Source organism: Syzygium oleosum, unplaced genomic scaffold (assembly GCF_021117445.2).
Source record: "Syzygium oleosum isolate NSW1041296 unplaced genomic scaffold, Sole_v2.1 Sole_v2.28, whole genome shotgun sequence".
Taxonomy (NCBI): Eukaryota; Viridiplantae; Streptophyta; class Magnoliopsida; order Myrtales; family Myrtaceae; genus Syzygium; species Syzygium oleosum.
Window position 1 is genome coordinate 1598819 of NW_026607512.1, and position 17386 is coordinate 1616204.

The window sequence follows — 17386 nt, forward strand, 5'->3', positions numbered from 1 at the left end:
ATAATCTAAAAAAACCCCAACTTTAGGTCCAATCCCAGTTCTACCCTTAACTTTTTTTGGTCATGTAAAAAACTCCCAATTTTAGGTTTAGTCCCAATTCTACCCTAAACATTTTTGTCCCATGAAAAACTCTCAACTTTACGTCATATCTTAATTTTACCATCCAGTCCTAATTTTACCCTAAAATTTTTACAGTCTCATAAAAAAATCACAATTTTTTATTTGAGTCACAAATCTATTCCTATTAACCTCCCATCCAAAATTTCTTATTGACCGCCGAGAGATTGAAAATTCCCGAGCACAAACTATTCGAGCGTCCAGAGCCGAGTGTTCCAAGTGTGAGTTCTACGACCACGAGAGATGAAACACTCTCGAGCACGAGAAATTAAAGGACAAGCGCAAAATCAAAGATCTTTGAGCGAGATGGAAGGAAGACTTTCTTATGAGTAAGAGGAATTGTAGAAAGCTAACCCTAATTACTCTAATTTTTTACCTAAATTTCATATTTAACAAGACGTTGTTTGAGTTGATATGGATATTCACCCCCAAAAGACAACTTCTCAGATCTCAAATTTGGGGAAAAACTAGAGTAATAACATGGAAATGTCATGTAAGATCACTAAGGGTGCATTTGGTTCAGCATTTCCCCCTTGAGGTGTTTGGCAAGCATTTCCAATGAGCACTCGACCGAAAGCCAGCATTGGAAATGCTGAAAGCCCAAGGCTGGTCCGGACCAGCTTTGAGCTTTGAGCATTTGCCTAATGCTGAACCAAATTTTCTTCTTCCCAAACTACCCTCACTAATTCTCCAATGTTCCAATTTTGCCCCTTGTGATTGTTCATCTTTTTGGACTAAGGGTGGCCGGCGAAGCGCCAGCGCCAGTTTGGCTCACCAGCAGCCGTAGCCCATCGCTAGCTCCGGTGAAGGGTAAGCTTTTTTTTTAATAAAAAAAAATCCCAAAGCCCTTTGCAAAATAAGATTTACCAAACACTACTTGTGCTAAAGTAGCTTCACAATTGAGTTTTTATCAAACGCAATTTGCATTTCTCTAAAGGGCTTTAAGTTAAAGATATTTGCATTTTCCTAAAACCCTTTGGGAATGTTGAACTAAACACACCCTAAGAGCAATTTTGGACGGAGAGTTAATAGGCACAGATATGAGACTTAAGTAAAAGTTGGTGATATTTATGAGACAAAAAAAAATTTAAGATAAAATTGGGACTAGACCTAAAGCAGAGGTTTTTTATGAGATAAATAAAGTTTATGATAGAATTTGAGGTTTTTTACGAGACAAAAAAATTTAGGGTAAAATTTGGACTAGACCTAAGATTGAAGATTTTTTATAAGACAAAAAAAGTTTAAGATTAAAATTAAGTCTAGAGCTAAAGTTAAGTTGGGGTTTTTTTTAAGGTAGTAGGCCCAACAAATTATTGGGCAAGTACATCGATTAAAGAATTATTTCCAACATATGCATAAAAATTGAAGACCTAAAATTTGAGATTTGCATCGATTAGAGATTTATTACCAAAATATGCATAAGAATTAGAGATGCAAAATTTTAGGATTAAAGATTTGGTAGGATTAGAGATTTGCTAAAGTGATTCGCGTGGCTTAGCCTTGAAGGAACTTGATCCACTTATAAATATGTGTGTGGATGTGCGTGTGCGTGGGCACGACATGTAAATTTAGGACTTCTCTGTCTCCTTGTAGTCATTGGATACTTTTTAAAGAAATAGAAACTCGATTAAGCTCGAGAACCTGCAAGCTCAGTATTGGCATGCTTGAGCTCAACTCAAAAAGGTACTCGAGCTCAGACTCGGAAAAAATACTCGAGCTCAAGCTCAACTCCAAATTAGGAGAGTCACTCTCGAGTGCTGATCAAGTCGAGCTTTCGTTAATCCCTTCCACCAGCTTCCGAAACTGTTGAAAGGCTTACAGCAAAACCCCTACGGAAATGGCAATTTTGGTCTCAAAATGCATGGACAAAAATTAACACCAAAACTATCACACAAGATACTCGGAAGCCAAAACTAGCTTTCAGAAATTTTCCAAAAGCATCCTAAATTATGACAAACTCCACATTAACCTTTAAACAACTCACTGAGAATTTCATTTCATACATATCTCAAATCAGTTTCAGTATAACAAGCATTAGTCCATCGTGGATATCTCTGATGAGCCCCATCTACAAGGCCAATTTCAATTGCGTATGTCAAGATCATAAGCGAAAGCAAAAATCCTCAGAAAAGAGTTGTATTTGATCATAACCACCCAAGTGGACGTGATTTTAGCTTTAGCTTCTCCCGGTGTCCCAGCACTTTCTGGGTGTAAAAATTGACACAATTTCCTGTGAGTATCTCTCTATCCTTTTAACTAGACACGTTCTTAATGGCTTTAAGCATATGGGCCGTCCTAGCAGATGAATCGATTCATGGGATTGACTCGTAGACAGCAAAATTCAACATGACCAGACTCCTAGTATTTCCATGTAACAGCCCCTTTTGTAAAACTTTAATATTTCCTTCTTTCTAAACCAGTCTTAGATTGCAACCAGACACGAAATTCTTACCTTGATTAGAGACTGCTGCAGATGGGATAATAAGGAACAAGAATACCTCCCCCATGGCCTGTATCGATCAACCTAACAAAGCCTACTTTCTTACCTTCGGATCTCACTGACCAGTAGAGTAGTAGATCCACCAACCAAGCAGAGCAGCCGAGAACAAAACATGTACCAGCAATAAAAGTGGATAGGACAAGAATCACCTCGTAGAGGTACATTTTGCACTTCCAGGTTCTGCTGCATATTACTTGAATACACTGGTATGTGTAGCCACCAATTCATGGAGATAAATAGCATAGTATAAAACCTCATCAGACTAGTTCCTTGTTTCTTCAATACATATACCAAGGACAAAACCTCGCTTTCCCAGCACATCCTCAGTAAGCATGCTTGAACTAAGTTTGACATGATAGCAGCGAAATATGAAGCATCCATTTAGTCTTTCTCAAGTGATTCTACAACTTCTGGAAATTTGGAACAAACTCCACGTTCCGACGAAAAGTTAAATAAACATTAACCATCGTTAGTTTCCCCATGTACAGCCTAAGCACACTACTACAATTTGTCCTCTAGTTCATGGCAATTGAAATAGCAACCAGGACCCTCAGAGTACTTACAAATACCTTTTTTTCACGAGAGACTCCAATTCCAGTATAGAAAAGCTACATATGGTTTCCCGGCACATACCTTAGCAATTTCAGGCTTAAACTAAGCTCGAACTACAAGCATTAAGGCCCCGTTTGGTTCAGCTTTGAGAAGAGGCTTTCGGCCTCGAAAGCCCCTTCCCAAAATGCTGAACCGTTTGGTTCGGCTTTCCGAGTTTGGAAAGCTGAAAGCCAGCATTTGGAATGCCATTGGAATGCCGAAAGCCCAAAGCTGCTTTGGGCTTTCAGCATTTGTGGAATGCTGAAGCCTATTTTTCCTTCCCAAATTGCCCTCACTCAAATTTCAATTTTCCGGTTTTGCCCTGTCACTGTTCATCTTCTTTAACGTGAGGGTGGCCGTCGAGGGTGGCCGGCGAAAGACCGGCGAAGGACCGGCGAGGGCGGATCTGGCCGGCGAGGTCGCCTGACCCCAGGCGGCCGTCGCCTGGGTCAGGCAACCTCGCCGGCCCCTCGCCGGGCCTTCGCCGGCCAGATCCGCCCTCGCCGGCCCCTCGCCGGCCACCCTCGCCGGCCACCCTAGTCGGTGAAGAAGATGAATAGTAATAGGGGCAAAATCGGAATATTAAGAATAAAAATTGCCAAAGCCCTTTGCAAAAACAAATTTACCAAACACTATTTAGGCTAAAGTAGCTTCACAAATTTTTTTTTACCAAACACCACTTGCATTTCCCCAAGTGGCTTTCACCTAAAGGTATTTGCATTCCCCCAAGTTGCATTTGAAAAGCCGAACCAAACGGGCCCTAAATGAGAAGCATCCTAGAGACACCACAAATCAGTATCACAGATTCAAGCAAAGATGATAAAGAACTCCAATGAGTTAGCATATATTAAAATTGCGTCTTGTAAGATCCCCGATCTTCCGAGTCAAAAGTTGATGAGCGACTTGAATTGCACTTAAACAAGCAAGTTAGCAAAATCATAGTGAACTAACTTTTCAGCTCGTTGAAATTGTTGGAATCACAATCTTCTACATGATTTCAACCATTCTAACAATTACACAAAGGAACCCTACTTTAAACGACAATTAGCATTTGGCTTGAGAAACATAGTCCAAGTCATGAAAATGAAAAAAAAATCCCACTATTAGTAAAGTGATAAGTATCAAATATTAGGGGTGAGCAGTTCCAGGTTCTGTATAGATTTTACTTGAAATCTGTAACCTATCCATGAGAACAGGTTCCTCATTTTTTGAAACCTGAAACCTATCCTACATACCTTGGAAGTTGGAACCTACCCTTTTCCAGGTTTTAGGGTCAGTTCCCAGATTCCACTTGTATTATTATTAATTGAACGAATGCAGTGAATTATCACTTTTAATGATCACCATTTGCTACTAGAATTCATTGGCCACAACTTATATTTAGATACACGAAGAATATGGATCATTAACATAGTAAAAGTATCAGTCATGAAATGAAAACTCATACTAGTGGTTCCAGATTATACACTCGTCATTGGATGCCATGGAATACCGCAGGATCGCGCGAAGACATAAACCAAGAAAAATACAAAAACTTGTTTTAGGTTCTAGGTTCCACCTACCTAGAACTTGAAACCCATCCGTCGAAAAAGGTTTTTCAATTTTTAGAACCTGGAACCTACCCTGCATACCCAGTAACTTAGAACCGACCGGTCCGATTCTCAGGTTCCAGGTTCTATCCTGGGACCATGCTCACCCCTATCAAATATTCAAGGCTCAAAAGCACGTTGACCCTGTACCTTCCACCCCACTTGCCTTCTCCCTAACTTTGATTTCTTGGCTCATTTCTTAACTTCAATTTCTCGAGCCCACGAGTTTTGCCCCACATATTACCAAATCAAACATTTGTCCACATCTTCACCATTTCATAAACATCCAGAAAATGTGGGAACAACATTAAAAAATTAGCCCACATGCAATAGATCTTATACAACAGTAGATATATGAAATTGCATTTAACCATGTCATCCAAAAAGTATACTATGTTTAAAATATCAAATTCCAATGTCAATAAAATTTCACGATTTCATGATCCACTTTTACTATTTGATCTCAAATACAAAAGCAATTTTACTATCCTTAATACACTAAAATTACTGTCTCTGCCAAAAAAACATGTTTTACCCTTCAACCGTTGGAATAATTTCGAACTCTTCTACTCTAAGAGCGGCTTGCAGCACAACTGATTAAAATACTGGTTTTATTATATAATGATGTCTCCCTTTCAGCTACCATCCAACCAATAAGTACACATACTGTCTACTGAAAGAATGCACAAGCTATACAGTCTCATCATCAAACTGCTGCACCTCAGACTTGTTAGATTTAAAGCTGGCTAGGTCCTCCCAATAGATGTTGGATTGTCGTCCTTACATTCTACACTCCTAGTATCACCAAGTCCCAACAGGGAGTTTGCTTCAATGCAAATTCATAAAAACACATTAAGAAGAATGCCACATGAAATGATCTTTTTTTAAGTTCTGACTGTGCACAAATCACAAAGTTTCAGTCCCACCAAGGGATCCCAAATGGAATTCCAGCAGGTGCCTTGTACCTTGGCATTTCAAACAGCAGAACAAAGTTTAAACCGTATTTGTCTGGTCTATCAACATGCAAGGTGAACATGTCCCAGAGAAGACGAGAATCGTTTTAGTTTACACAAAAAGCCCGGACAAATTGTAACAACCAGCCTATTTTTTCACAAAAAGAAAATTCCATTGACGCTGACTCAAATCTATTCATCAAGAAGCAAAAGAATATGTCTGTATGTCCATATACTAAACGCTTTTTCATCCGCTCTTCTTATCATTAGCAAACAATATCTTCTCTGAACAGAGAAAGGCAGAAAACAGATCAGCCATAAGGTAAGGTCAACATGTCCACGAGACAACAAGAACTATCATAGTTCAACAAAAGCCTGGGGCGATTGTGATAACTGGCCTGTTTTTTGCAAATAAAAAAAAAGACGGTCCTAATTACATGAAAGTCGAGTCATGAACCTCGAATAAATCATCTAAATTGTGAAAACATTCTGACTGAAAGGCACTACATTTCCATCAGAAAGGAGTAGCCTTATAGGTTATACAGCTGCCTGCTGCCAATTGAAGCACGTAATAACTCTGTGAAACATTGGAACAAGAAGAGAAAGGTTTCTAGGCTAACCTAACTATTCTTGGAAACAAGAGGCAATCATTCATTGACCAAAATATTCAGTCAATCAACAAAGCGGAAGTTTACGCAAGTAGGATAAAACTCATCCACATCAATGACGTCAACCATTCATAGGTTGCACAATGTTGATGTATATCCTGCCCATGAAGTTAAAGTCAATTCGATCAAGACAGACATTAGTTCGCGCATTTCAGTATTTATAGAAAAAGAAAGACATCTTCATTGCGTTTGATGTTGAGGAGAACTTGCACACAAATCTCCCAAAAAATGTTGTCAGCCATTGCCACTAAAATCTGACAAGCAGCAGAGACAGAATCTAAAAGTTTTGTGATCTCTACATACCACTTCTCAACCAAATTACAACGAATCATCCAATTTCATTACATCATAACTACATCCATTACTCGTAAACTGAACTATGGCTTCACTATCTTTCATATCCCACACCCAAAACTCGGCACAAATCACTGGAAAACCCCACACATCTCTAGCCATTTCTACTAAAAGATGACGAGCAAAGAAAATAGAGTGTAAATCAAAAAGCACGCGTACGCAACAAGGCCACGATGCTCCTCCTCGCCTTCGGCAAGCGCCACCATCAGGGCCGTGGACGCCCTCGTCGCCCACAACACGAAGACCCCAGCGATCACGAACCGGACCACACTCGCTTGCGGCAAGAACAGCGACGCCGCCGACAAGATCACCACGGGCAGCAAACAGTACCCGACGACGCTCGTACACGTGTGCAGATTCAGCTGGCCGTTACGCCCGGCGAGCATGTTGAACACCACGTAGAGGAACATCGAGGAGACCACGATCCATCCCAGGATGACGCCGAATTGGATCTTGCCAGCGAGCAACTGGAACAGGCAGAGCGAGAGGTACAGGATGATCGGTCCAGACAGATCGGAGTCCTTGTGGACGGCCGGGTTCACGCGGAGAGGGTTGAGGATCGACCGGGTCTTCTTCCAGATCTGTTCGGGGTGGATGCCGAGCTCGTCGAGCAGGGGCTCCTCGTCGTCGAAGTTCGCGGAGCCGGAGGGGCCCCCGCCACCGCCGCCGATGGGGCCGCCGTAGATGGTGGAGGAGGCGGCGGAGGCGGCGGGGCCGATGTCGAAGGACATGAAGGGGAGGCTGGAGCCCGAGGGGCGCGGGGGCTGGAACGGCGCCGTGGGGACGCGGCGCTGCTGGAGGTTCCCCGCGGCGGGGTTTCCGCCGGCGGGGAAGACCACCGGCGGGACGGCGAATTCCTTCGTCATGGCGAAGAGGCAGAGAGACAGGTGAGGGAGGAGCTCGCCGGTTCAGGAGAGGAGGATTAGGGTTTCGAGGATCGATTGCGGAGAAGAAGCGATGCGAGATCGGAGCGGCGAAATCGGAGAGAGAGAGAGATTCTGGGGAGAAATACGAAGGATGGGGGGGATCGGTCGATCTGGAAGGGGAGCTTAGGTTGAGGGAGGAGCGGGAGGGCATATCCGGGATTGGTGTCGGCGGGTCCCGCAGACGTGTCGCGAGCCCATTGGCCCGGTGATGCCCTCCGGGGGGAGGGGGTGAAATTACCTTCGTAGGACGTGGATTCCATTTCTGCGCTGATGGGAACTTGGGGGAGTTTTCTTTTTTTTTTTTTGCCTTGGGCGTGAAGGTTCTGATCGTTTTTTGCCTCTTTGTACGTGAAAAATTGGATGATTTAAAAAATATTTTTATGAAAACGATTGCTTGAATATAATAAAAATAATTTTCATTTCTTTATTTTTTTATTAGCGATTAATTTTAGAAAAATAACTTCTAAATTATTCATTTTTCGCGAAATAAGTCACTAAGTTGTTGCAAATATCGATATTACTCTGCTAACGAGTTGTGGTTATTTGTCTGAATCATAAGTTATTTAAATTTTGACCAAAAAAATAGGTTATATAAATTGAAAGGTCGAAAAATTAATCGCATAATTAGCCAACTGAACGAAAATTGGTCCCATTTATTTCGCGAAAGATAAATGATTTGAAAAAAATATTTTCTAATACTAATCGCTTATATCCCGTAAGATAATTAGTCGATGAAAAAAATGTTTTCATCACGGTGACAATTTCTGTGTAAACATTTTTGCGAATGGGGAAAATATTTTTTGTTTATTCATGTTTGCACGCGATTGTTTTTAGAAAAATAATTTTTAAAATCATTCATTATTTGAAAAACAAACAAAGTTTAAGTGATCTAAATTCGAAGAAAAATAACACCCCGAGACCGAGAGACAGATCACGCAATAAAAAACAGGATGTTCTTTTTGTTTTTGGCCAAAATAGGATGTGCAAGGTGTATGCCTCTTCTTCTTCTTTTTTTGTAAAATTTCAAATTTTTGATTAATTTTCTTTATTTATTTTAGGTTAATTCCTATGCACCAAGAAGTAGGTCTAATTATCCCCAAAACAGTATAATAATAATAATAATATATTTTTTTTGTATTATTATTATTAGAGAAGAACTGCGTAGAAACGGAGGGGAAAATGGAGATTCCAAGTACTTCACCGCCGCGAGCCAGCGACCACGGTCGCCGCGAGCTCGTCAACTTCACTCTCCCTCCCGCTACTCCCCCAAGCCCCGAGCACCGCCCCCATCCGGAGCTGCTCCGCCGCCTCCTCGTCCCGCGGCGGCGGCGCCTTCCCCTGTCGCCACCGCCGCTAGGGCTAGGGCTCGCCGATCCGGCAATGGAAGAAGGCGGCGGCGGCGGCCCGGGCCTGTCGAAGCCGGCAGCGCTCGCCGCCTGCTTCTGCATGGCCCTTTTCTACGTCGCGACTCTCTACGCGCCCGCCGCGCTCCTCCGCCTCCCTCCTCCCCCCTCCTTCAAGAGCTTCATGCTCCGGCGCTTCGCCTGCGCCGCCGTCTCGTCTCTGGTCTCGGTCGTCGCGACCGCCCTCGTTCTCCCGGTGAGTCCCAGTTTTTCAGTTTGCAACTGGAAGATTCCTCTTTTCTAACGATTCGCGACGCCGATTTGCTGTAATCTTGAGTTGGCAATGTGGTTTCCTGCTGTATGCTAGATAAGGAGATGGGAGGTTAGGGATTTGCTGGCTGTTTACGGCATCAGAGGAGACCATCTGGTGAGTCAACTGAGTCAAGTGCAGTATTTCTAATTTTAGTTTTGTGTGTGTCTGCGTGATCACGGGACTGAGGAATTTTCGCTCGCGGTGGTTATGCGTTCAATCCTCGTTCTGCAGATTCTGAAATGAGATGGTTTGTGTATGTGCATGAAACAGTGGCAAGCTGTGGTTCTTCCTCTGTCGTTGACCTCGCTTATGTACGCCGGGAGTTTGGCCCTCAAGTTGTTGTTATGGGTGGATTCATGGAAGGAACATCGGAATTGCTCCGGATGCTTTTCCTTCGAGTATAGCTACGCTTCTGTGCAGTTTCCATTCAGGTGGATTCTCTCCAGGGCCTCGAATATTCTGGCTTGGCGTAACTTTGTTGTGGTTAGTGTTTTTTTCCCGTCGTGCTTGTTGCGCATTAAGACTTTGTCGTGATTCGAAATCTCAATCGGACTAATCATGCATCTCAACACATGTGATGTCAAAACACTTGGCAAAGTCGATAAACTGCAACTTCAAGTAAACATAGATGTTTCTAAACAAATACGATGCATCAAAAGTTAACTACTTAAAGCAATGTGAAAGTGTGGCTTGGAGAGGACATTTGGTCTCTTAATTAGGTTTTGGTGGGTTTTGACTGTTTAAGTACGCATTTTAACTTTTGCTTTACCCAATCACATAACTATGCATGTTAATGATATAATTGTCGTAGTTTCCCATTTTAAGTTGATTTTTGATGGATATGGTAAAGTTACGATCTATTCACATCATTTGTAACTGCAATTAGCCTGTCTCTGAATATATCGACTTGTACGCATTATGTTACGGATAATAAAGTGTCGATAATTTTGTGGATTAAGAATAAGACTATCTAGTTATTCTCAATTTCATGCTGGATACTTTTGAATAAGTTGCTAGATGTTTGATTCGTTTTCATTTTTACTATTTGCATCCTTTATTTAAACAGGCGCCACTGACAGAAGAGTTGGTATTTAGAGCATGTATGATATCCATACTTCTCTGTGGAGGATTCGAAAAGTACAGCATCCTTATCCTGGGCCCGATTTTGTTCAGCTTGGGTAATATGATTGATGAACTTATAATCCTGTCCTGTCCTTAGCAATTCCATCCACGCAACAAAAATTGCAGTTACAGAGTATCTTGGTTGATAATGCTTACCTTGTTGAGATATTGGTCAAGTGCAACACATGCATGGTGCTGCATGTTGAAGTCCGTCATTCTTGTCTGTATTTGGTAATGAAGTATTTATTAACTCCTGCATCCTTCAATTGTAAATAAAGCATCCTATAAGTTATCATCTGAGTTGGCACTTTAGAATCTTAAGGATGTTCTTTTACTTCTGTATTGTCTCATATAAATGATGAATTTGCTTTTTACTCACTACAATTTCCCAAGCTAATAGGCTATGTATTCAGAATTGTCTGATACACTTTATCAGAATTGGATTAGGTCCATGAGAACAATTCTGCATGCTGTGATACATAGTTAAAAGTGACTGTTTTATCGCATGGTAATTGCTTCAGAGTCTCTTGCTTTTAACCCAGTGGAAGTCTCTGGAGTCCATCCTTCCAGTCATAGTATTTTGTTAACATGTGACTGGGCATGGTGTTCATCTGTGAACATCTTTAAGACTTTTCTCTTCCTCTTGGTCTTTTTGATGATACATGTTTGATCAATGTAATAAGGGTAGATTTCACTTACTGTTCTCTTTTTGCTGGTGTTTGAGTTGGATCCTTCAGTTCATTGAAATGATTGTCATATCAGTAGGAAGAATTTAGAGTTCTTTCAACTGGTAAAAGTTAACTTGCATTCCCTTTTGAATACTCCTAATGTTCCTTATTTTTTACGTCATCTGACTGCAAAGCTATTTGAAATGATCAATATTGTTTCTATTTTCGCAAAGCATCAGCTCTGTCGTTACCAGTTCTGTAGATGGTTGCTGGTTTTAACTTCTGGCACATGCTTCAAAATGTATTTCTGCCTTTTCTGCTATTTTAAGTTGAGGTGAATTTGTGATGATATGATCGATGTGTGATCTTATTTGCAGCACACTTGAACCATTTCATGGAGATCTACATGCAGCAAAAGCGTCAAATTATAAAAGCATCAATGATCATAGGTAAACTCTATCCTGAATTTTATTATAATTAGATGCAATTTTTAAGGTCCGAAGGCTTAGTTTCAACCAATTTTTTTCCTCCCACGGTCATCTTTCTGGTGATTCTCTTTTCTCTTTTTTGTGAGATTTCAATTGCTGAATGAGGCCGTTCTCTCTCTTAACAATGATCTGTTGTTTTGTCAGGCCTCCAGCTTGGATACACTGTTGTCTTTGGTTCATATGCATCATTTCTATTTATCCGGACTGGTACGTCGAAGCTGGTTTGCAATGGTGTTCATTTGATGTCTGAAACTTTTTGAAGGAACAAATTCCATGCCTTGAACAATATCACTGTGAAACCTAAATATATCCGTTTTACAATGCTGGATTTATAGCAGTAGCGTGCATATGTTCTTTCCATTGTGCTTTATTGGGTCAAGAGGTTACTGCTTCTGAGTTGTTTGTTTTGTATGGTGTTGCAGGACATCTTCTTGCCCCGTTAGTTGCTCATATCTTTTGCAATTTCATGGGATTGCCTGTGCTATTTTCACACAGGAAAGGTATGTAACTACGAGTTGGCTTGAGATCTGTATGATTGACCAAATGGACTATTGTCTAATACTCCATAGATGACGTGTTGAATACGACTTTATCTATGAGTTTGGTTTTTTCCCCTGCTCTCCTTTTATTGTCACTTCTCAGCCCTCGTTTTTATTGGTGCTGTTCTGTCTTCCTGTCAGAATGTTTGCTCAATGACTCCTTTAAATAAGGCATCCTTTATACTCTTTTTTTTTGGCAAAAGAATGGAGTACTAATCTTGATATTAACGAATCCTATATACCTAAGATTCCCCTGAAAAAATCTTGACGTCATATACTGTTGTTTTAGCAATGTTCAACTTTGGTCTATATCATTGTTCTGAACATATACCTCAATGACTCGAGTAGGATCATCATTTCTATTAGCAGACGCTCCTCGCCTTGAAACCATCTAGAGGTCTTTATCACCAACCATTCTTCTACGGTGTTACCTCCTGATCTTGCTTGTGCTGGTGTGTGAAGTCGGGAAAGTTATTTTTCCAAGTGCCATCTGAAATGACCATGAAGCAGGAAGCATTATAGACCTCGCAACATTTGGAGAATCATAGTTAACATCCCTCTTTACTTAGCTAAGTTGTGTTTGTAGTAAACCATCTGACGTTGTACGCTTGGAGGTTCTGCTCTCATGTTATAAAGCTGCCCAGATTAACCATCTTTTCCTTTTGTTTTTCTTCTGTTTTTTTTTTTTTTTTGGTTGATGTTATTTAATTTTGTCCATACTCTGTAAAATTGCCTGTGCTAGTATTATGAAAGATGTGTTTCAACATTTTTATCTTTGTGCTGCAGATGGTCACCTTCTTGTATTTTCTGTGACAGGAATTGCAACTGTGGCATTTGTAGCTGGAATGATGGGGTTTCTATGGCTCCTTTTTCTTATGACAAGGCCAGATTATTATAATGACAGAACTAAAAATTGTAGATGTTGGCATGCATTCTGTTCCTGGATCTGAACTTTTTAAAGTTGCAAGATACGTCTTCAGTGTGAGGTTGTGTCCGGGGAGGATATATCGGAGAATTGAGAAAAAGGGATGAAATCGGGATGTTGGGTCATGTCCTCACCGACTCCTCTATCGGCTGATTTATCGGAGGACCAAAAGAAACGTCTCTGTTTTCATCCATACGGAAGTCCATCTGCTCAAACACAGTAGGCCAGCAGATATTATTCTAAAGTCCTTTAATCCGATGCAGCCCAGAACTTGTGCTGATTGTCCATCATCCCCGTCCTTATGGACTGCTGCCGCCTGTATAATTTTGTGCGCATCACTGTGCGTGTTCTTTTCTTCCCCGGAAGTCAGAAGAGGATGCTGGCGGAATTTCTATGGGGATTTATAAGGGATATTTTTCTTGTAATAAAAATCTAGGTTCCCTCGTAAGCATCTCGCTAAGAGGGTTGTTAATTGCTCTCATGTCACTGTATTTGTATTTGGAATTCTTTGAAAAAGCTTTGGCCAAGATAAAGCCTTACCTAATGATTTGAGTGGCAATCATTCATGACATGTGACCTAAATCCAGTTTGAGTACCGCTTGTGGTACAGTTCGAGGGGATTTGCTTGATGCGGATTCACTCATAGATGTATGTTTTTTTTTGGCTCATAGATGTATGTTTGAAGATAGAAAATTTCTGTTTCTTTGGCCATCCCAGAGGAAATTATCATCCCTAAGAGGGTATCGTTCTTTCTTGCAATCAAACGTGCGTGAGAGTGAGACTCAGGAGGGCCTGCTTGATGGTCGAATGGGTCAACGCCCCATACCATGTATGTGGTATTCAGAAGGATGGGCAAGATTCGTGTTGACTTTGTCCACCGAATGCACCCTGACGTTTCTTCTCGGACAGGATCCTTAACATAGAATCTGGATTGAGAATACCCGTGTCTATTCGTGTGCTGTACATCTTGTCTTTTCCTTTTGTCTGGGGTTATGTTTCTCTAGCGCACAAAAAGACATGCATGATGCGCAAGGAACGCAGTTAAAGAACTTCTCCAATTAAGCAGCACAAACATTCTTCTAGGATTCAGTTTTAGCGGACTTGGTACGAGCTATATTGCTTGAATGTGAAGATGAGCAAATCATAATCTCAGAGAGAGAGAGAGAGAGGTGCATTTGGCATTTGGTGATGGACCGAGACTTGCTTGAGAGATTAGAAATTCACATGTCAACCCGCAAAGATCGTCAATAAAGAAAAACCGAACCGATGAATCTAACGACAAACTTCTTTTTCTAACTGGGTATTACACTGGAAGAAGAGAGCGGATCGTCGATGGGGTCAGGCGGGGCATTCGTGGCGCATCTGAATATTAGGCGTTGGTGCCGGTATTGGAATAATCAGGTCGCGAGCTAGAGCTAGCGGAGCCACGGCGCTGATCGAGAATGGTGGTGTTCGAGGTAGGACTAGGACCTTCCTCCTTGGCATTGGAGAGCCTGTCCTTCAGCTGGGAAAGGAGTGCCTGGTTCTCTTGGTTCAGGAGCTGGGCTCTCTTCCTCAGCCTCTCGTTCTCTTGCATTATGTAGCAGTTCTGCAGATACAGCTCCGAGTTCAGCCTCTCCATCTCTGCGGCTTTCAAAGTGGCAACTGAACCGCTCCTCCGACGACCGGTGTTGCTTCTGCAGATTGCCCTGTTATTATTCCAAGACACAGAATCAACGAAGTATTGCTGAGTACTTTTCTAAGCATGAGGTTGACCACAATACATTAGTCAATGCCAGGCATACGAGGAGTGTTAGTATTTCTGTCTGAGCAGAATCAAGACCAGCTAAAGAAACAAAGATAGCTATCAGAAACCATACCGATGTCTCTCTCTCTCTCTCTCTCTATCTCCTTCACTGTGTTTCGTGTTCTCTTGTTCTTGTGGCCTTGTTGGGTTTGAGTTAAGAGCATGCATACCGTTTCCCAGAATCCATGGCAGATATAAATAGCCAGAAAACAAACAGAGGGAGCTTTTGTGGCGTAAATGTGAAAGCAGATGAAGACACGGAATATCATAAAACAAACACATTTGCCCAAATCAGCACTGTTCAGGACTTGTTCCCCTTTCGGCTTCCCCAACATGAAAGAAAGGGATAAAGCTCTTCTCTCTCTCTCTCTCTCTCTCTCTCTCTCTCTCTGTGGCTCTGCACAACTACTCATTGCTATTTTGCTGATTCCTAAGACTCGGGCCATCGTGTACGAGGCCAGCCACATCTGTGGCACAAAATGTCCTTGGCAGTTTAGATTGAACATGCAAGAAAACCCATGTCCTCCTAAAGAGAATTGACTGACCGAAAGTGTCATATACTAAAGGGAGAAAAAGGGATTCATAAACATGCAGTCTCCACTCAAAACTAAAGCCCCATAAAGCTCATGCAGAAGTTACCTGAGTAAATAAGCAGAGAGGATAGCGAATGTTACAAGACGTGAGCTGTGGGGAACATCAGGAGAGGGACAAAGGATAAAAAAAAACCAGAGGGGTAGTGTGAATTATATAGTGGACAAAGTGGAAGAAAGATGGGGGGGATTTTGTCTCTCTGTCCGGAACTGCAATCATGAGATGTGAGCATGGAAGGCGGCTCGTGTTGATGAGTGGTTTCGGAATTGATGATCCTCATTATGTTGGGAGGAAGATTATTGCCCCCTTTTCACTGCTCACTACTCACCTTTTCATGTTGTAATAGGATCACAAAAATATGTGGGAGGTTAGAGAATGAATAATGTCGCGCAAGAATTAGCTTATGTCTTTTTAACGATTATGTTTTTAATGGGTGGGTTACATATTATGAACATCGCCGCTACATACAGACTCGACAAAATAAGATGTGCCGGATGTGCAATGTTGCGACAGTCAATTTAAGGTATGATTAAAAGAAACTAAGGTGTCGGAAAATGATATTCGATAAAAATATATGACATAAAACAGGGAAAGTGTATGCCGTGTGATTACGAAATATCACAAGTTGGTGAGCTTCGGACACGTGTTTTGTAGAGGCCGGTGGGTTCAATAGCTTAATGGAATGAGAGTTTGCATGTGCTGGTGGCTTGATTCAACGAACAAAATATTTGCCATTCATCTTTACAGATTAAGATCCTCTCAATTTTAAGGAATTTTAGATCTTCAATTGACACCTTAAAGGACCACCATAGAACACACGGGAGATGTCGACTAAGGTGAGAGTGTATCTTCATGTGATTTAGTGTAAGACCAACCAATTGATTCCACATGTCGAGCTCTGGACGCAGGTGTTGTCGACAAGCGTCCTAAAGAAAAAAGTGTATTACGCATTGCTCGTATTCAATTACCAAGTGATGAAAATATGCAATAAATCAATTGTACAAGTGTGTTTACGGATTCGACAATCTAAAAATTATTATTGATATCTCGTGACTGTTGGACAAAATGGTTTCCTTTTCCTAACTAGAAGTTAGCTTATATTTTTTTCGAAACATCGAAAATTAGAAAATCATTGTGATATCACATCTCGCAACATGTGCTTCCATTGACGAAGTCCCGCAAGTGTGATCCAACCTTACTCACACGCGATTATTAGATTTGATTTGGGTCTTTTTAGATTTTTCCTTTTGGGCATAGAATGGATATCGTTGTCGTAGGATTAAGCTGAATGATTCATGGTATTTGTCAAGTGGTAACCTCATCAAATGAATGGAGTTTTCTCTTTTATGAGGACATTCGTGGCTTGTCTATTTAGTATACAGGGACGGCAAGTTCTACCGATACATTTTTCATTTTAACGTGCTCTATACTTACACACCTTGTATTTTCAATTCATTACGAATTTTTGTTTTTTCCAAGACGTAGGAATGAATATCCTCTAAAAATTTTACATTTTGATGATCCCGACATTCGAACGAATTTAACGATCTAGACATCCAAACAAAAATCAAAATAAAATCTTTTAAGGTCATCCTTAGGATCGGCTATCTATCTCTATCTCTCTCTAGCAAAAGATAATGGGATAGGCCGTCCCCCAAGATACGCAATGATGGGCATGGATCGGTTCGAAGTTCGAACCATCATGACCTCTCCCCCCCTCCCTGCCCATCAATGGCCCTATTCTTGTCTCCATGTGAGGATAGATTACGGGCAACCAATTACCATATCCGGTTACCCGCATTCTTACTTTCGGGTCATCATGTTGTTTTCGGGCGTCGGGAAGCGTTGGCAATGATCATGCTCCGCCGTAGCGTTTTAATGCGAGAGGGGCGTGATGGCCGCCGCTTTACACA

General features: G+C 41.4%; 3 protein-coding genes across 5 annotated transcripts; 1 reads left to right on the top strand and 2 right to left on the bottom strand.

Annotated features, from left to right (window-relative positions):
* Positions 1-6691: 6691 nt before the first annotated feature.
* LOC115675336 (uncharacterized) lies at positions 6692-7793 on the bottom strand. The gene has a single exon (XM_030597943.2). The coding sequence runs from the start codon at positions 7636-7638 to the stop codon at positions 6880-6882; it is 759 nt and encodes a 252-aa protein (XP_030453803.1). The 5' UTR covers positions 7639-7793; the 3' UTR covers positions 6692-6879.
* A 1073-nt stretch (positions 7794-8866) lies between these two features.
* Positions 8867-13667, top strand: LOC115675289 (CAAX prenyl protease 2). 3 transcript variants are annotated; one of them, XM_056303685.1, is made up of 8 exons: positions 8867-9297; positions 9409-9468; positions 9625-9837; positions 10421-10532; positions 11522-11593; positions 11777-11839; positions 12055-12132; positions 12958-13667. In XM_056303685.1, exons 1-8 carry the CDS (start codon positions 8878-8880, stop codon positions 13119-13121), a joined length of 1182 nt encoding a protein of 393 aa, XP_056159660.1. In that variant the 5' UTR covers positions 8867-8877; the 3' UTR covers positions 13122-13667. The 3 variants fall into 3 exon arrangements, with proteins under 3 accessions (XP_056159660.1, XP_030453747.2, XP_056159661.1); XM_030597887.2 differs by having other exon boundaries at positions 12988-13667; XM_056303686.1 differs by lacking the exon at positions 9409-9468.
* Positions 13668-14249: 582 nt separating this feature from the next.
* On the bottom strand, positions 14250-15395 carry LOC115675290 (uncharacterized). Its single transcript, XM_030597888.2, has 2 exons — positions 14956-15395; positions 14250-14784 (listed from the first exon to the last, which is right to left on the bottom strand). The coding sequence occupies exons 1-2, from the start codon at positions 15162-15164 to the stop codon at positions 14466-14468; spliced, it is 528 nt and encodes a 175-aa protein (XP_030453748.1). The 5' UTR covers positions 15165-15395; the 3' UTR covers positions 14250-14465.
* Between the last annotated feature and the right edge of the window lie 1991 nt (positions 15396-17386).